Below are 20,717 nucleotides of genomic sequence, written 5' to 3'. Positions count from 1 at the left end.
TAGGCACGTCTGGGAACGTATCCCCATTGACTCCATGTTATAATGGGATTGGTATACGATGGATCGCTTTACAATGGGGTTTTCAGGAACGGAACCCCATCATATAATGAGGGAATACTGTATATGCTGGATAGACTTTACAGTAGTGGCATAGTAGGGGACCTTGAGAACTTGATCTAGTTTTATGTAATTTGTATTAATGCTGCCATATATCCTTCAGTACAATACAAATCTTCTTCTGCAGGGGTTTGCCAGTGGTTTCAAGGATGAGTTAAAAGGTGTGAATGTGCTGTTCATGCAGAGTGATGGAGGACTGACTCAGATGAACAGGTGAGTCAGATGTGTATCATTGAAATTTTTTTTGTTTGGGTGCCAAACCAGTTTTTGTATGTTTAATTATCTTAACTTTCACCTCATGGAGTTTCTCTTGAGCTGAATTTAATCATCTGGCATTAGCAAGACGAAATTACAAAGTACATTCTTAGGCTGAAGAGGCTATGTGTGATTTTTTTTTACCCCTTCACCCTGAGGAGTCACTCCTGAACTATATAACATCAAGAGAATAGCCAAAATGAGTTTCAGTAGGCTAAAGGGGTTAACATAACAGATTTATCAGAAAGCATCTGAAATATCTGAACCATCTGAAGATTTTTTTTTTTCCCACCACCCTTTGTGATCATGGAAGCTAGTGCATGTATGATGATGGTAGTTATTGCACAACCTGTTGCACTTCGAATTATTCACTTTAAGTGTAGCCTGCATTGCTTCTTCATGTATATTCTTGTTGACTTCATTAGTTTGTCTTCTCTTCCAGGTTCTGCGGCTCCCGAGCAATTCTGTCTGGGCCAGCTGGTGGAGTTGTGGGTTATGCCATGACCAGTTACAAGAAGCTTGGGTGCCGTCCAGTCATCGGGTTTGACATGGGTGGCACGTCTACAGATGTGTCACGTTATGCTGGGGAGTATGAGCATGTGTTTGAGAGCACCACTGCTGGGGTCACCATACAGGCACCACAGGTAAGAGCACAGTACTGATCTGTATTCTGTGTATTAAGGCTTCGGAGCACCTCTTTCTTATCGATTTATTTTACGTATCATGTGAACCTTCTCTCGTACATTGTTTTACACCAAAACATTGTCTTATATGCTGTTTTGCACCAGAGGAGTCTCTCATGTTATTTATACCTTTTAATATCAACTTAGTTTGCATCAGTAGCAAACAAGAAAATATTGAGGTGTAGTTTTCAGATTAAATTGCTGAGGGAGAAGTGTGATGATATTGGTGAAACCAGTTAGAATACAACCCAGTGACACTCCTTGGGTTATGCAAGGCTTCTATTCAGGAAGACTTTGTGAGTAAAACGTGCTTAAGTTTCCTCACCCTGCCCAAGGGTGGGAAAGGGGGTCAGGATGATGATGATAAATGTTTGACTAACCTTTGACATACAATGTTTCCTTAACATCCACGGGGGTTAGGTAATAGAGACACTCGCATCAGTTAAAAATCCGCAGATATCTGCTGCCCCCCTTAAAAACGCTCCTGGACCCCCCTTAATCCTTTGGCTGCAGCAGCTGTGATGACAATGTACTGACTGTGCTCATTGTGGAGAAATAGGGAAAAAAATTGTGTGTTTTCAGCTTGTATTCCAACCCACTTATCGTTAATCATGAGAGCTAAAATTTTTGTCAGAGAAACGTCAATCTTTCTACTATCGTTTGCCACCAACTGCATGTCCGTAGGCACTCCAAGCATGGAGAACGAATTAAGAGAATACTAGATATGTTTTGACTGTCTGGTGCAGGAAATAGCCCAGAGAGGTGGAAATTTCCACCAAACCACAAGATTTTTTCCATACAAAATAGGGTTACAGCCACGTTACCTCATCACAGTAATTGCAATAATAATAAAAATAAAACAATTCTTGCCAGTCTCGTATGATTTTGTTACGATATTCTGGTGTTTACGTTAGACTTTAGCGAAACAGTAATGATGTGAGAAAAATCATTACAAACTTTATCAAACATCATGAATGACTTTCATTACCACTTTTATAAAGCTTATTGATATAATGTCATGAGTCATTTCATAGCCTAGCTGCACAATTTGCAACTGCAAAAATGTTCGATAACTAATGCACTTAGCATCATGACTTCTCTGATTATCGTAAAAATATCACTAAATCACTTGTATTTTATCACAGTAATTAACAGCCTTATATAAAATAACACTTTCAGCCACTCTCGTATGATTTGGGTGTGTATTGTTTCGTATTATTTACCAGAGAGAAGGGGGGGAGGGTAGCAAACCGGATTAGACCAGCTCATTGAAGGGGATGAGAGAGGGGGGGAGGACAGCAAACCGGTTTAAACCAGCTCATCGAGGGGGACGAGAGAGAGAGAGAGAGAGGGGGGGGGGCAGCAAACCAGTTGAGACCAGTTAACGAGGGTAAATGGAAGAAAGAAATTCTCCCAGCCAGCCCATCCTAACTTTTCCCCTGATGAATTAATGGCATTAATAAATGAAGTGGCCAAAAGGAAGAGTGTTATATTTGATTCACTGGATAATCTATCTATCTATAGCCCGACGCCCTAATCCCGCAAAGGGTGGCCGACTGGATAATGCCATCGCTAAAACAGCCATGAACTGGCCCGGGATAATGTTACATTTGCAGTGAACAGTGTCAGCAGAGTTCAACAAGATAAAATGCTTTAGTGAATCCGGCCCCAGTACTCTATCCACCTGCGGATATATAAAACCGTTTCTGTCATACCCATCTGCGGATATTTAAAACCGTGTATGTTAAAAACGGGATGTTAATGGATGACTGTATGCAGAAGAAATCAGTAGTCAGTATTTTCTCTGTCTTTCCCCTTCATCTTACTATTGGCTCATCCTTACTCCCACCTTCTTTTGGTAGGCTACTGGGTGAATGAGGAGGTAACTGGTGTTGATTTTGTCTACTGAAAGGGTTGCCAATTACTCCATTGCTTTTGAGTGTACACATAATGAGTAAGAGCTTTTGCTTCACTCAGTGTAGTAATCAATAAACTGTACATACAACAGTAATAAAATTGAGTTGATTATACTCACTACAGTAATGCAAATCCACTTGCTGAATGCACTCATATCCAGTTTCCACCAAAAAACCCTGGGCAGTTGATCAAAGGCTACCCATAAATCTGACAACAGTATCAGGGTCAGTATTTACCTGCATATTAACCTGGCTTAACCTTTAATCCTTGCCATCCTCCCATGCCCCTTCCCTTCCTCTCACTTACAAATAGAAAGAGAGAGAGTAAGAGAGCAAGAGAGAGAGAGAGAGAGAGAGAGGTATTGAAGGGGAGGGGACTGGGATGGGGGTTGGAAGAAGGACCAGTTTCTAATCACTCATTCCCCCATCTCTCTCCTTCCACTTCTTCATCACTCTCCTCTCTGGTCTCCCTCTTTCCTGGATTTTTCTCCTTTTCTCACCCTTCTCCTACTCGTTTCCCCTGAGTCCCGTCATCTCTCTCTCTCTTCCCTCTCCCTCTCCCTCTCCCTCTCCCTCTCCCTCTCCCCCATGCACACTCCAGTTAGGGGAGCACCATGACAGGTTCTGCATCACCCCTGCTAGATGGATAGTAGCCAATAGGTATGCTGTGTTTGTTTGTTTGCTTGATTTGGTGTACAAGGTGAAATAAAATATATATCATCATCATCATCATCATCATCATCATCCAGACCTCCTTTCCCACCCTAGGGCTTCACCCAGCTCATCCCAAAACCTGTCTTTCTCTCTCTCACTCCTGTCATCACACGGTGCATACGCTACAGTCACAGCCACTTTCACCTTCTCAAACTTGAGCTTGACATACATGCATCTTGAGCTGATGCATTTGTAATATCTCATTCCACTCTGCCACACTTCATTTGTCAACAAAGCAACTCCTTCCGTGCATCATCCTCACCGATTCATGCCCAATCTTACACATTTCACACCCTCCCACTCCTCCACCTCTCACGTTCCACATGGCCATAGAATCTGTCCATTTGGTTAGGGCCCTGGGCAGGTATGGGACTCTGCGAGGCTCCCCCAAACATTTTCCATGATTAAGTAATTTTGGATAGGGGAATCTGGGGGACACTTAACCTCGCCAAAAACCCTGGTTATGTGGTTACCACCCAGCATAGTAAATGGTTTCTTGGGTACGGGAAACAATGTGGCCACTTAGTGTAGAAACTAAACAGCATCCCTACATTGAGTGAGTGGATGATGGCTGCCCCCATCTACCACAAGTTCTTGTAATTCACTAATTATTGCCCATACCTGTTTTAACTCCTGGGCATTTTTCTCAGCCATTTTCTCCATGCTCGTTACTCTTTTTTTATTCAGTTTGATACTTTCGTTGCATTGGTCTTCATTGGAGAATCCTGCGAACACACAATCACTGGATGTAAACAGTGCACTGTTTCTCTCTGCCATGGCACAGTCATACAAAATGTTAAGCCATCACTGTGTTTTACTCTTATTTGACTGACACCTCTGGCTTATTTTCACTCAGATGAGATGGGACCATGACTCATGCATTCAAATCGCATATTCACAATAGGCATGCTTCCTCTTTGCTGCCGATTTTACGTTAATTTCCCTTGATGTGTATGGAGCTCTGCCACTGACGACATCCTGTGTGTGTGTGTGTGTGTGTGTGTGTGTGTGTGTGTGTGTTATAACAAAATATTCCCAGAACAAAAAATATTGGGATGGAATATGAAAGACAATAGCTGGGATACAAAGCAATAGCTTTAATTAAAAGCATTTTTATGAAAAGGAGAAATAAAGTAAGATGTATCTAAAATGTTAAGAGAAGAGACGATGAATCAGCTGATTCTCTCTCTCTCTCTCTCTTAAAACTGCTAATCTGGACATGAGTGTATATATACTGTATAGGTATACCCCTGTTTGACGATGCAATTGGGTAAGTAAAAATCCATTGCAAGGTGGGGTATCATATATCGGGGTAGGTTTAACATGTAAAGTATAGGGATGCGTTTTTGAGCCTTGGGTTTCCCCCCCCCCCAACCAAGTCCTAAACCCACCCAAATGAGTCCAAAAACAAGTTTCTAGCTAACCTAAACCTCTAAATAGCTTTAAAACAAGCTAAACTAAGTCTAAAAGCAGTTTATAACACACCTAAAAAAACAAAAATAAAATATGAATATCATCAAATATAAGTCTGGAAAAAAATCACACTCAGTAAACTGTACCCCAAAATCACAATGTTCACTCCACCTATGAGTAAAACACATTAATACAAGTCTAAAGACAGTTTATAAATCAACCTAAGCACAAAATTTATGTCTAAAATATCATCAAAATTGGTAAAAGAAAATCTAAACCCATCTTTAAACTGGGGTTTGGCCTTCGTTAGGCGGGGTATGGAGGTATTTCTATCCCTCTCGCTAAGCTGGGGTATCGCATCTAGGGGTATTGTATATTGGGGTATACCTGTATGTGTGTGTGTGTGAGAGAGAGAGAGAGAGAGAGAGAGGTGAAGGAGGAGAGGGATATGAAAGGGGAGATGAGCAGGAGGAGGGTGAGGGAAGAAGAAAAATCCGGGAGAGGAAGGAAGATGAGAAAGAGAGAGATGAAGAAGAGGAAGGAGAGGGACGGGGAAGAGAGCGATTAGAGACTGGTCCCTCTCCCTCCCCGCACCCCAGCCCTCTCCCGTCCAATAACTCTCTCTCTCTCTCTCAAATTTGTAAATGAGAGGAAGGGAAGGGGCAAAGGAGGATGGCAGACATAAAAGGCTAAGCCAGGTTTATATGCAGGTAAATACTAACCCTTACACTTTTGTCAGATTTACTGGTAGCCTTTCAGTGACTGCCGAGGGTCGTTTGGAGGCAACTGTACTAGTGGTTGGGAAATTATCATCATCATCATCATCATCATCATTATACTTTCCACCAAAATATAATGAGGTGGGTGGGATCCATAAAAATGAGTAAGAAATCATGAAAGCATAAGAACCATCATCAGATTGCCATTCTAATGGAATAATATACACCTTTCAGCTTGATGTGAACACAGTGGCAGCAGGAGGAGGGTCACAGTTGTTCTTCCGGTCAGGGATGTTTGTCGTTGGGCCGGAGTCAGCAGGAGCCCACCCAGGTCAGCACCCTTTAACTCTCTGGATCCACACATTTCCACACAGTTCACCTTACTACATATATGCTGTACTCGCTTCACTTTAACTAGGTGTAAATTGCTATATCTCCATCTTGAATTCTGAGCTATAGCAAAAGATTAACACTAGAATATGATGCTAGTCATGAAAAGGTACTACAGCAAGGATGAAGGGCTTTAGTATTGTTGTTTTCTATCACTGAGGTATGGGAAATGCTCAATAAAAGATTGAAAATTTCCAACAAGTTGAGATAAATGAACAGTAATTTTATTATGTACAGGCCTACCCCAATATTCGGCAGTGTTATGTACCAGAGGGAGTGTTCGGACAGCGAGTCTAATTTTTACCATAAGATACTGAAGAAAAGGCAGAGATGCATTCCACGCCTAAACCCAAACTCTCATATACCTTACTAAGTCAATAGAGGCTGACACAGAAACATCATAGGCAATGTTATTATCTTTATAAACAGTGCTATTGCTAAAATATAAGACATCAAAGATCACCTGCAGGAAGGTAAGGTGATGGGAGTTTGTGGTGCTGCGATGTGTTCTGGACAACAGACAGCGAGAGTGGGAGAGTGGATGAGCGCGGGCCAGGCAGGCAGCGTGTTAAGCAGGGGTGGGGGAGGGCGAGGGAACAAGGAGGGAGAAAAACGGGGATGAGGGAGGGCGGGGGGAACATTGAGGGAGACAATTGGGGGCGGGGGAGGGTGGGACTGGGAGGGTGACAAGTGAGGATAGGGGAGGGCAGGGGGATGGGGAGGGAGACAAGTGTGGGTTGGGGAGGGCGGGGAGACGGGCTGGAAGAGACGCCTGGGAGTGCTGAATGTGGCAGGGGATGGAAGAGGGAAAGGGGGAGAGTTGGGGGCTGTGGGAGAAACAAAGGGATGGAGGGAGAATGGGGAGAGCTGTGCTCACCACCACATCTACATTCAGACGCACTCATTTCAAGCCTAGGGAGCGGCAGAGTGTTCGAACTAACGAATCGACGGCAGTTCAGATTGCAGGAATGCTCCCCAATTTCTTTTGCGCAGCATAGCAAGTGTTTTGTTATTGGGGCACCGGATATTGGGGTATTCCAGTACTGGCAGAGCATAGTACAGTTAGAATTAAAGTACTGAAGGATTCCATAAGCTTGAATGCATAGAGAAACCCCTCATAAACTTGCACTACCGGTAGTGGAAGTTAGCCTTTACCTTAGGCTGTATTGCTACAATAAAGACGGTGCATGTAGCTACTGCAGTTTGCATCCATTTTCTGTTTGTCTTTTTAGTACGGTTTAGTTGTAAGTTGTTGTCTGATCAGCTAGTCAGGTCAGGTGCGGGTAAGGGGATGGGTCTGTTGTGATTTGGCAGGGGTAAACCAGTTCTGCTGTCGGGCCCTGCTGCGGATGTCACTGATTGCATTGCGCAGTTGACCCTTGTGCGGTGTGATGCGGTGAGGATCTGTCCGTTCTCCCCTTTGGGGCTAAGATGCGAATGAATGTGTTTGAATGGATGAGTAAATGGAGAGTGAGTCGTCCTGTCTCGGCTACCTCCCTTTCCTTGGGGGAAGCAGCCTAGGTATATAGATAGATAGATAGAAGTTGTTTTACAGTGAGGGGCACTTATCCTCTGCCAACCCACTTGTTGACATACAGGGAACACATATGGGTTGGTTATATGGTTACCACCTAGTGTATTAAATGATTTCCTGACTTACAGGAAATAATTTGGCTTGTCACTCAATGTAGAGTCACCTTGGAGTAGCCCTACATTGATTGAGTGGATGATGGGCACCTCAGTGTGATAGAAAGCGTTAGGAGAAATGCACTGAGGTGGTTTGACTATGTGGAGAGGTTGGAGTGTGGGACACTGACTAGGAGAGCGTATGTGAGTGAGGTGGAGGAGGGGAGTGGGAGAGGGAGACCTAGGATGAGATGGAGGGATGGAGTAGCGAGGTATATGAGAGAGGGGGATGTAAGTTGGTTGGAGGGCAGCAAAATGGCAGGGGACAGGATGACATGGAGGCAGTTTGTTTGTGGCCACCCCTTACGGGATTAAGGCTTCTGACTCTAGGTAGATAGATTGATAGTTTACATCTTCCGTTTTGGAACCCCAGTCCTGATATAATCCCTAAGCCTCCAGTCTATCCCCAAATAATTATGTGTTCATTTCCTAATACTGTAGTTCACTCTGTACTACTCAGCTGTCGTCAGGGTATCACATTTTTACTATTAATGTTCAGAAAATATTTTCTGTACAGTACATTACATTGGCATTGCTATATATTCTTGCTCATTAGGGCCAGTGTGCTACAAGAAGGGTGGACCTTTGGCTGTGACTGATGCTAACTTAGCCTTAGGGAGACTCCTACCACAGTATTTCCCCAAGATATTTGGGCCAAAGGAAAATGAGCCCCTTGACAAGAAAAGCACCATAGCTGCCTTCAAGAAAATAGCCAGAGAGGTGAGAAAGGAATACTTAGTGTACACTAATACTTTACCAAAAGTAATGCAAGCATGTTGGAAGCACTACAGTAGTACTTTGAGAGAAAGAGAGAGAAAATCAGAAGTTTTGTTTATAAAGGCTCCATTGTGCTTGCATGCATGGGCCTTGGTCACCTAATGGTGGCTGTCCATGCTGCTTGGTCTCTTACAGTATCCCTGTTCTGTCCTTTATCCCTGAGGTCATACTTTCTGATGTCACTGATATGTGGTATCTTGACCATATACATTAATATGTAAATCTTGAGATTTGGTTTTAGTTATCATGTAGTTGAAAACAGGAGAAGTTAAAGATGGATACAGGGTGTTGATCGTAGATTATTATCTTCAAGGAAAAGTTTAAGTTGACCAGTGCATGTATTACACAGGAACGTAATTTACTAGCTAAGTCTCGTTGGACCCCTCTTCTCTCTTCTTCTCTCCACAACCTCTTAGTTCTGTGGTTAGCCCCTTTCTGACTCTCTAACTCTTCCATCCTTCTCTGCAAGGGCTAGTGTCATGTGGAATGGCCGTGTGTGACATTTCTAGAAGCCTGTATGTCTGTGTTTATTTAGCATTTCTGGTGCACCTCTAGCATTCCTTCACTAAAATCTTGCAAGCTCATTTCCTTTTCCCTCACCTAGCTTGACTGGTGTTCCTATCTATTATGCTATCTATTATGAGTTGTATTATGATAATGTAAATTCATATATCTATCTAGCATGCTATCTATTATGATTTGTATTATTATAATATGGAGTCCTGACATCATCTCGTGCTTTTTCGGTCTGCCTCTGTCAACCCTTCCCCTATCATTCACACTTCTCACTTTCTACACCCAATTGCCGTCTCCCATCCTCTCCACATGCCCAAACCATCTCAGTCTACCCCTCCTCATCACAACACAAGTACACTACAGTCCCATCATTCCTCTCAACTCTTCCACCATAAGCCTAGCCCCCCCAGGCCTCACTTTCAAGGACTCACTACACATTAATGTAATCATTGTCATTTCTGTATGTTTTAGCCTACAAATATCTTCTTCCATAACCACCCAGGTCTCACTGCTGTACAGCATTACATTCCTAATTCATGCTGCATACAAAAATCCCCTTGCACAGAGTGAGAGACCTCTCATTGTCAGGAGAGGCAACAGCTCCCTGACCTTCCTCCAACCACCCCTCACTCTAGCCACAGAGGTAACTCCAGCCCCACCTATAGCACGTAGCATTTCTCACAAATAACAAAACTTCCACACCCTCAAGAGACTCACCAGGAAGTTATATCTTTCAATTTGGAATAAGAGAAAATGAGGGAGAGAATCACAGTTCAGTAGTTACTCCCAATGTGAGATGTCTTTCCTGAGTTGAATAAATTTATTCAGATGTGGCAAGAATAATCTGTAAATAATCATCATCCCTCTGAAAGGATAAATGGGAACTGTATCTAACTCTTTAAGCAAAAGTGGCCTGTTTGGAGCTGGATTTAATTATCTGAAGGTAGCGAGATTGAAAGAAAATAGACATCATCATACTGTACTGAGATCTGAAGCATTACAGTGGCAAACATTATCCTGTTTGTTTATTATTGTGTATGCCCGTAACTTGGAGTCAGGATTCTGAGGGCTTGAACAGTGAGTGAATGAGAGTGTGGCCCATTTGGGCAGGCAAACTTTGGTTAGTTTCTCATTATTTTTTATTATTTTTTTCCCCACTCTGGGCCCTACCCCACCCCATCCAAGGGTGATGAAAGAGAAGTGGTTGATAGTGAATGATGATGATGTTTATTATTGAGTCTTGAGTACAAAGTGAATCAATTTATCTTTCATATCCCATAACTGTAGGTGAATGCTGGCAGACCTGGTAAAAACAAAAAACTTAGTGATGAGGAGGTAGCCATGGGGTTCATCCGTGTGGCCAACGAAGCCATGTGCCGACCCATACGAGCACTTACACAGGTAAGCTAGCATACTGCCAGCATACAACAGTACAGGCAGTTTGTTTCAAAATGTCACACTTTTATTCCAGGAGTTGGTATCGTACAGTCACACCCCGCTGTAGGATGATATTACGTCAAATGAAAACGCATTGCATAGTTATTGTATACTGTAGCGAGGTCATTATAATATGGGTTCACCGGGGATAGGGAAGGGGCCTATGACCATGTAACCTATATGTATATATATATATATATATATATATATATATATATATATATATATATATATATATACTGTATATATGCATATATATATACATATATATATATACACATATATATATATATACAGTAATCACTCCAATATCCGACGTAATAGAGCCATAGGTAGGCCCAGTTATTGGTTTTGTCCGGATATTGGGCCCCAGCTTATGGACTTGTACTTATGGACCCTAACTCAAAGAAACACCTGTACAACTCCCTCTGGACATGCATAGCACCTATTTAAGACCCAAATCACACCAATAAGGCACATAAATGACTGAAATAAATGCAAAAGAAACATAAAATGAGGGTTTAGAAGTATGTTCATACATTAATAAACATTCTGGTACTTATGGACCCTAACCTAGCCTAACTCAGAAAAACACATTACTACTGCACATGCATAGCTACTAACACCCTATTCACACCAATAAAGGACATTAAAGAGTGAAATGAGGTAAGTATAGTATGGAAAAAAGTACAGTATGAAACATTCTGGCTACTTACAGCAAGTCCCTGGCCACCTCGATGAATAACCGCCTCCTCTCGGACTCTGACAGTAAGAACGATTTCTTGAAGCACTTGCAGTACACTGTTCCTGAAGTCTTGCACTGAACTTAGTCAATAACACACAGAAGTCCGTTCTCTTCACAGTGTGCACTTTTGTCTAAATAATGCTCCATTGTAACTTACTAAGTGTTGCACTTTAACTTTTCCCATTCTTATAATTTTCCAAAGCCAAAACAAACAAGTCTTTTTACGTTAAATTTTTTTTCTATAGAGTCTTTTCTCTCACAACTTTAAATCCTTAACACAACACACTTTTTTTTTCACTGTGCAACACTCAAAATTCCCGTGTGGTCTAGTGGAGAAGTTCTTGCTGTTTATTCACTGTCAGAGTCCGAGAGTATCACTGGCAGGCGACCTAGGGGTGCATCGCTGGGTCGTGGTGATGGCGTACCCACTGCAGAGGACTCTGAAGACAGCCGCAAACTCACATCGAGCGGTGACTCCACCATGGCTGATGTGCTGGGCTGTGGCTCGGAGCATGAGGGCCTGTCTTGGGGAGGCAACGGAGTGGAGCCAGGGCTGGGCACGGCGGGGGTCACGGGCCTGAAAAAACTGTCAATGGTTGATTGACGCAATGACCGACGATTCTAACGATTGATGATGCGCTGCCTGAAAGCACGCACTTCCTCCATGAGTCGCAAGGGCCCCATCTCCCTGTCGCAGTCCGGGTGTTCCAGGTAGTCTAGGACGAACTCTAGATGTTCCCGGAGTGCGCTCAGCTTGTGGATGGCTCGAGTAGTGTCCTGCTGAGAGGAGTCCGCTTCATCGTCGCCTTCAGCGTCAGAATCTTCAAGTTCGGTACTGACACCTGCAACCGAAGACGCGATCTCGATATCAGACAACATCTGATACCCAGGATCGCCCTCATCGTCATCCAACCACTCACGAACATCGTCCACATCTACATCGTCGCCGTGCGTACGTAGCCGTGCATGGAAGTCATCCACGTCAAAGCCTAGAAAATCGTACTCCACATCCGTTCCAAGAAGCAGACGAGACCAACCATTTTCCAGAGTCTTCACAGGGACTTCCTTCCATGCACTAGCCCAGATGTACAGCGCAGACTTGATGTTGTAGTGGCAAAGGTTTTCCAAAGTCCGCTTGCCTCGTGTGTCCCGTCCCTCCCTGCGCTCGTCCTCGTCCTCGAGAACAACCATCATCTCGTCCAGGAACTTCCGACGGTATAGGCGCTTTGTTGCCACGATCACTCCTTGGTCCATTGGTTGGATGAGAGCAGTCATATTAGGTGGCAGAAACATGCACCTAATACGGCCATTTTCAGCAACCAAGTCCTTGTCGCACAGGTGGGCAGGTGCATTGTCGAGGAGAAGGAGGGCCTTTACCTGGTCACGCGGGATTCCCAGTGTCTTCGTCTGGTAATAGATGACCTCCTTGATGAAGTGACGGTGAAACCAGTCTTTGAAGATCACAGCTGTGAACCATGCCTTCAAAGAAAGGTACCAGACGACAGGAAGGACATCCATCACCCCACGAAGGCACCAAGGCTGCTTTGCGCGGCCAACAACAACGGGCTTAAGCCGGTGCATGCCGTTAGCACTGGCACAACACAAAGCAGATATCCATTCCTTGGAAAGCTTGCGGCCAGGTACACGCATCTCCGTCTCCTTGGCTAGAGTGTTCGTTGGCAGCGAGCGATAGAATAGGCCAGTTTCGTCAGCATTGTAGACTTGACCGAGAGTTAGGCCCTCCCTGTCGATCAAGCCCTTCACCTTGTGCCAAAACTCGTCAACTCCATCCTCGTTAGCGTCCAGTGCTTCGCCATGTGCTTTACGGTTGGTAAGGCCATGCCACAACTTGAACGCGAAGAGCCAACCCTCAGATGCCTTGAAGTCTAGGGCGTCGTGAAGCCTGGGGAACTTCTCAGCAGCAGCCTTCAGCTCCGTTCCACGTACCATCACACCAGCAGCACGTTGTTGTCGATACCAAATCAACGTGGATCGGTCGATTTCTGCAAACTCGGGGGTAAACATAACCTTCCTTTCCACGTTGCGTTTGCTTCTCGACGAGAAGTTAGCCGTGTACTGCATGAGTTTGTCTCGGGACCTCTTGATATCGAACAAAGTAGACCGGGCCAGGTTAAACTCGCGGAGAATGCAGGAAGAAGACCACCCCGCATCTACTTTCTCCAATATCTACCTCTTCTTCTCCAGAGTCAACACCACTCTCTTCCTTTTCTCAGGTGGCGGGGCCATCATCACACACACTAAGAGGAGGTCCGAGAGCAGCAGGAGGCCCTGCAGCAGGTAGGGCACCACCACAAATTCCTGAGTACAGTGATAGAAAATAGAGGAAAATGTGCAAAAGAACTGGAGAGTAGAGTGACACAGGGAAGGAAAGTAGCAGGAGCAATGAAGGCCTTGATAAGAAACAGAGGCTTGAGTGTTGCAGCTGCACTAGTCTTACATGAAGGAGTGTTAATGCCAACTTTAACATATGGATGTGAGACTATTGTGTGGCATGAAAATGAAAAGTCAGGAGTAAAAGCAGTGGAGATGGGACTGCTGAGGAATGTATATGGAGTACAGAGGGTAGATAGGATATGAAATACTGTAATGTGATTCATGAAAGATGTGGAGTGAGGAAGTCTGTGGACACCAGAATCAAAGAGAGTGTCCTGAGATGGTATGGTCACGTGGAGAGAATGGATAACAATAGAGTGGTAAAAAAGTTATACATGAGTGAATTTGAAGGAGGGAGGAGGCGAGGTAGGCCAAGGAGAAGGTGGAGGGTTATGGTGGATGAGTGTGTGACAGAGAGAGGTTTCGAAGTTGGTGAGGCTAAGGGGACTGATAAGAGATCGTGGAGACTGGATGAATATTGTGAAGAGAAGTGCATGATCAGGGATTTGGCTCCCTTTTTAACATGACAGCATTCAGATTGACTCTATCAAATATGCTTATGTGAAGCTGCAGAATGTGGTGAATGTTTTTTACATATCAGATAGATCCAGGATTCTGGGGGTTTCAGTGGTGAGCGAATGGAAGCATGGCCCATTGGATTGGGCAAATAAGGGCTGTCTGGACATTACTCTTCACCCTGCCCTAAGGTGGGAAAGGAGGTCTGAATGATGATGTTGATAAATTATCACTTTATGATGCACACTGCACTCTTTGTTACACATTTCCGCTGTTATTTGATGATAGGAGTGGTGTTTTAATGGCCTTCCATGCATGAAATGGAACAAAAGGAGATGATCTCAGCAAATGTTAACACTGGGCAGCCATCTCGGCTCAAACTGCTGACTGCTGGCTTGCATGGGAGACACCATGTATGGACAGGATTGTCATATGCAGCTGTAATGGGGTCTATAAAAGCCCGTGTTGCTTAGAGGCAAAATGAGAATCCTCTCTTTGGCTCAATGGTAACGTGTGCTCATATGAAGCATGGAGGCCTGAGATCAAATCTTGGTCAGACCAGTGTGATTAATTTGTTGGTTTCATTTTGGGTATTATATTGGTTGGCAGCGGTGTGGGCTGTGAGGCGAGGCATTGTTGGCAATTCGATGTTGTTCCTTGGTTAGCTGGCGGTGTCCTAGTCCTTGCATCATGGGGATGAGCTGTTCTGTGTGGTCCCCAGCGTCCCCAGCGGTAGCCTCCGATTCTACGCTACCCAGTGTTTGAAACTCGCCAAATTAATAACCAAGGGTAGAAAAGAGTGATGTAATGGGGTTTATAAAAGCCCACATTGCATAGAGGCAAAGCGAGGATCCTCTCTTTGGCTCAGTGGTAATGTGCCCATGTATGAAGCGCGGGGGCATGAGATCGAATCTTGGCCAGACCAGTGTGATTAATTTGTTGATGTTTCTTTTTGGGCAATATACGGCCACCAGAATTTTTGTTTTATTGAAGTTCCCCATTGTTATAGCAAGACTGGGTATAAGTTTTAGTTCTTATTTCTAGCAATTTATCACACACTGAACAAACATATAGTGAGGCCTGACTGTAATTAAGAAGAACGTCCAAATCAGTGTTTCAGGTACTGTGCCTGTAGTTGTAAGCTTAGATACAGAACAGTAGAGTTGCATATGAATTAATTTTCACAGTAACTTAAATGTGCTACTTTAATTTGTAGCTCCAAGCTTCCTTCCTGTGTTAAATCCTTGTACAAAGCACATACTGGTATAGCCATTATCATTCTGTTATGCAGGCCAAGGGTCATGACACTTCTCAACACGTGCTGGCAGTGTTTGGTGGTGCGGGTGGGCAGCATGCCTGTGCAGTGGGCCGAGCACTAGGCATGCAGACAGCCATAGTGCACAAGTATGCTGGCATTCTGTCAGCATTTGGCATGGCATTGGCTGATGTGGTTCATGAAGCGCAGGAGCCATGTGCCAAGACATACCACCCGGGTGAGCACTGAGTCTAGATTTTTATTTATATACAGTAAAACCTTATTATATCGAACTAATTGGGGCCCAAGCCAGTCCGAAAAAAGCGAAAGTCCGATAAAAGCAACATCTTCTTTTTCACTTTTGACTTCACTTTCACCTTCATTTTCACCTTCCACCTTCACTTTTACTTTTGCCTTCACTTTCACTTTCACTTTTACTTTCATCTTCACTTTCACTTTCACACTACCTTCACTTTCACCTTCACAATGCCTTCACTAACCTTTACTTTTTCATTCACTTTCACCTATCTCTCCCAGAGACAGAGAGAAGGGGAGGGAATATAGAAGGAGAGAGAGAGGAGGGACCAAGGTTATGCATATCTTCCTCATTTGTTTATGCCAAGGGGATGCCTTTGTCATTTCTGTATTTATTCTCTCTCTCTCTCTCTCTCTCTCTCTCTCTCACCGGAGAGGGACAGGGAGGAGGGGAATGAATGGAGGAGGAGAGAGAGAGAGAGAAGGGACAGATATTATGGTATCTCCTCCGTTTGTTTCTTTATTCATTTATTCCAAGAGAGGACTGCTTCTGGCTTTATTGGACTATTCCAGAGCATAAAAATTTAGTCCACTTGGCTCCTCCAGTCCGATAAAAGCGAATTCCACTATATTGAAGTCCGTTATATTCAGGTTTTACTGTAAATGCCTTTTATAGTACCTGATAGGACATAGGCCTTAGATTCACTGGTATATCTCCAGTCATTACTGATCTCGGTTGATATTAAGAGATAGTATTTTTTCTGCTAACCTGGGCTCTTACTAGATACCTACACCCAGCAGTTGGCTAGTAATGTTTGTAGTGAAGTTGTAAATGAAAGCAGTGTCCAGCTTCTCCATTTTTCTGAATGCAGTCTCAGGCTGAATGGGGGACTTTCAGAGTGCTGAGTCATTCCAAACTCAGTCCTACACTAGTCTTTTGCTGGTTGCCATGCTTGTAATAGCCGTGGATTATTTGTTTTCCAGTGTCTAATTGTGAGAGATAGTAATGGCATATGCCACTGACATTACTAAAATATTACTCGGAAAAATCATAACCAATAAAAATGATCTTTATTTTCAGAATTTTATAATCTATGATCACAGACTCGATACCAGAGTGTCAGGCTGTAACAGCTACACCTTGCATAAATTATATTTGATTTTCTGGACGTTGTAGCCGCTCTCTCATATATATTAAGGCCTGCCTGTTATACATTATTAACATCACCTTTTGTACTGACAGTCGTTATATTATCTGAAATTTAATATTTTGTAAACTTAAGCTATTAACATATTGTTACGTCCCCTTCCCACACTGCCACAGGCTCCAACAGCAGTAGTACAGTACAGGAAGGATGTTGCCCAGTGAGTTGTTCTTCCTATGGTCAGCCTCTAGGTGTGCAGTACACAAGATCATCTAAGGCGAAAATAAACACTGGCTCCATAAAGTTCACTGTCTTTATTTTCCAGATAATTCCACTTAATGCTTTCCAACTTCTCTTCACTATTCTCACAAGCATTGGCGCTATACACATTTTGCTGATTGCAGTTACACTTAATGTTAACAACACTTCACTGTTAGTACAGTTAATGCTTGCCAACACTTCACTTATTACACAAGTACCGAAAATAATCTTCACTAACGGTAATTACACATAATGCCTGCCAGCAGCTCTTCACAAACTTCACTAACAGCACTGCACGGATACTGCACTACACTCAAACTGAACCAAAACTGACTGCACTTCACTCAAACTGAACTGAAAACTGACTGACTCTGTAATAATCTCTACCCCATCTTATATAAGCTTGCATTATTCAAGAGACGTCTGCATTCTACGAGAACAACAGTTGCCAACTCAGAGACAACCAAAACAAGCCATGGCTGTCCTACATTACATAACACTAATTCATTTACCATATGAACTTAAATTACATAATTTAACAAGCAATCAGTTAAATAAAACATTAAAAAGAAAAAGAGCAGAAAAATTAATGCATAACTACGAAACAACTACGCTCACAAACACCAGGCAAATTGGCGACTCTGACTCGTACCAGAAACAGAACTAGCTACCATACACGAAACGCTGAGAAGCTTCTCAAGCACCAAGCTGGCAAATCTCACTTCTTAACAGTATTGCCACAAGACTCGCGCGTGTGCATTAAAGGGACAGTTGTGAATAGGAGAACAGCCCATCCTCAGTGTTTACCAAAGACTGGTGCTTGTTTCGTCTGTCCAGTGTTAATGTTTGAGAATGAACTATACTGAATTAAAGGGATTAAGTGCGATAACTCAAATTCAGAGGCTGCCAAATCAGATCAGGGACTACTTATCAGCCTTCATTATTATCAGTATCCTATCCTAGTAACATCAAGATTCAAAACTCGCTCACTGTAGAGAGAGAGAGAGAGAGAGAGAGAGAGAGATTTATCTTTTTTTTTATCAGTTGATGTACGAAGGGAATCAGTGGCATGCACTTATGCACCGGAAAGAAAAAAAAAAGCCTAGTTACTTTTATTGCTAGCGTTATTACTTTGCTGCTAGGCTACCCTTTGATTTGTATTAATGACGAAATTACATTACATGGCTGAGTTTTAATTGTATAATACCTTGCATTTAATAGACATTTCAGGAAAAAGGTACCACCTTAATGTTTATTTAAAATATGAAAACTGAAGAACCAAAATATGTGTATATTTTAATGTCAACAGTCTGCATCATTTAACGTAGAAGAGGATATTAATGTGTAATATAGATAAAGTCGTACCAAGTGTCCAGTGCCATTTAGAATCATGTATATTCCTTCAATTTTTGGAAAGAATGGTAAAATAAATCATAAAACATGTACCAAATGATCAGGTAAGCCTCTGAGCCTCTGAACGAGAAAGTGGTGTCAAAAGCCTAACTTTTTCAGTCCGATGATATATAGTTTTATTCTTGCTGCCAAAGGATTTTACCATTTAGAATACTCATACTGAAGAGGGTTAATGAAGCTGTATCATCATCCAGTTCAGTCTCCCCTAAGCTGAACAAAGTTGTCGGAATAAAGAATAAAATGATTTACGTCGTCAGAGTGAAGGAAGTAGTTTAATCACCCTCATGTAGCAGCACATGCTCTAGGCTAACTTGTACTTGTCTTCTTGTTTTTTTCCTCGTTGTATAAATCAAGATACATCATACGAATCATGCAAATATTGGACTTAAAAACCTTGATTAATCGCCACAATGGTGTAGTAAATGAACCGTATGCACAACTGCCTTCACCGACAGTGAAAAGTGAGCTATGTTTTATCCCAACATGGGGACGGTTGTTTATGACTTATGGAAACTGATAGTGGTGGTATTTGGCAAATATTAAGTTTCAGAAAATTAGGGCTATGACAAGTTCAAGAAAGCAATATTCTTACTCAAAAAGACAATACGAATGTAGATATGAAAGCCATTTGCACTGAACTCATCAGTAACACAACAAAATGACTGTGTGTAAGAGATTGCCAGATGGAAGCCCAATGTACGCATATGCAAAATAGCCAGTCAAAAGTATTCACTCATGGGTGTGATTTTTTATTGAGTATTTTAGTGACTTTAATGGTCTATGGTGTTGCTAACTCTTGTAAGTTTATACAGACATATAGAGTAGTCACAATAGTTATGTTACTTTTTCAGGTCTAGGACCGAGTTTTGGTTCACCGGCTAGGTAGCAGACGACACCTGAAAGTCCCTCATTGATATTTCTTTATCATTAACGTTTTGGCTGATTCAGCATGATAAAATTAGAGTCTTTTGTTAAGATATCAGTGTTTTTGGTACATATTTTATAATTTTTCATTTTTAAAAATATTTTTCCAGACAACTTCTCCTATATAGATTCCCGGCTGGAAGCATTGGAACAAGAGTGTATTACAAGCCTGAAAGATCAAGGATTTTCTGCTAAAACCATAGAATGTGAGACGTACCTAAACCTGCGCTACCAAGGTACCGATTGTGCTCTAATGTGTACTGCTGTTAGAGATGAGGCAACCAGTAGTGCATGTTCCTATGGTGATTTTCAGCAAACCTTTCTAGATCGGTTAGTATTTATCAGCCTGCCTACTTATCTGTATATCTATGGTATTGATCTGTCTTCTGTATATCTATACAGTTTGTGTGTATATCTGTCTAAAATCTTTCATATTTTATTATCGCTATCCCAAGTTGAACACAGGCCAGACTTTGTGAATTAGATAGGTTATATGTTACAACTGTCAGCACCAAACTACATGCACATTATACACTTCACTTTGTGTTCAAAATTTTACAAAAGCAGTTGCATCTTATTACCTAGCCTTGGAATCCCTGGGGGGGGGGGAACCATCAAAGCCCCCACCATCTGCCCCTCTTCCAGCAACGACCCCGTGAGATGCCTGGAACCACAGTCTGACTCCTTATTTCTACAGCATTTGTGGCCTTTCCTCTAACTTTCTATCTGGTGGGCACCACCTCTCCTCCTATAAATCTCACCTCTTCCATACTGAGACTCAACTGTATGAGGTGACTGATAGCAGACCCTTCTCTGTATCCTCCTACTTACTCTATACTCACTACAAAGCCAAAGGTGTCTGTTGTGTATATGTACGCAACGACATCTTGCTGTCATGTTCCTGAACTTGAATATTCTGAATTCTCCACTCTCTGGCATTGACTTTCCTGTCATTCCCTGACTATGTCTGAGCTGCTTACTTATCCCCTAATCCTACTGGCTATGAAAAATTCTTCGACTATCTTACTTCCAAGATGGAACACATCCTATCCACTTCTCCTTTCTTTGAATCTCCATTCTAGGAGATTTCACTATTCACAACCACCTGTGGCTCCCCTCTCTTTTCACTGATCCACCTAGTGAACAACACTTCATCTTTTCTATCTTTAACCCTTTCACATTGGGT

At 42.7% G+C, this 20,717-nt stretch overlaps 1 protein-coding gene across 1 annotated transcript in view; it reads left to right on the top strand.

Moving 5' to 3' along the window:
• The window catches only part of LOC145394208 (5-oxoprolinase), a 103,903-nt gene that overhangs the window by 24,007 nt on the left and 59,179 nt on the right, over nt 1-20,717 (top strand). The window contains exons 5-11 of the mRNA XM_080268197.1: nt 245-330; nt 815-1,016; nt 6,052-6,148; nt 8,450-8,613; nt 10,474-10,587; nt 15,570-15,771; nt 19,642-19,861. Of these exons, the coding sequence (XP_080124323.1) occupies nt 245-330; nt 815-1,016; nt 6,052-6,148; nt 8,450-8,613; nt 10,474-10,587; nt 15,570-15,771; nt 19,642-19,861 (1,085 nt within the window). The remainder of the gene's footprint in view (nt 1-244; nt 331-814; nt 1,017-6,051; nt 6,149-8,449; nt 8,614-10,473; nt 10,588-15,569; nt 15,772-19,641; nt 19,862-20,717) is intronic.

The sequence above is a fragment of the Coenobita brevimanus genome, chromosome 26 (genome assembly GCF_032717465.1).
Source record: "Coenobita brevimanus isolate Jiangsu-jjx chromosome 26, ASM3271746v2, whole genome shotgun sequence".
Taxonomy (NCBI): domain Eukaryota; kingdom Metazoa; phylum Arthropoda; class Malacostraca; order Decapoda; family Coenobitidae; genus Coenobita; species Coenobita brevimanus.
Note: the sequence above shows the minus strand (reverse complement) of the source record. Positions and strands in the feature narration are given on the sequence as shown.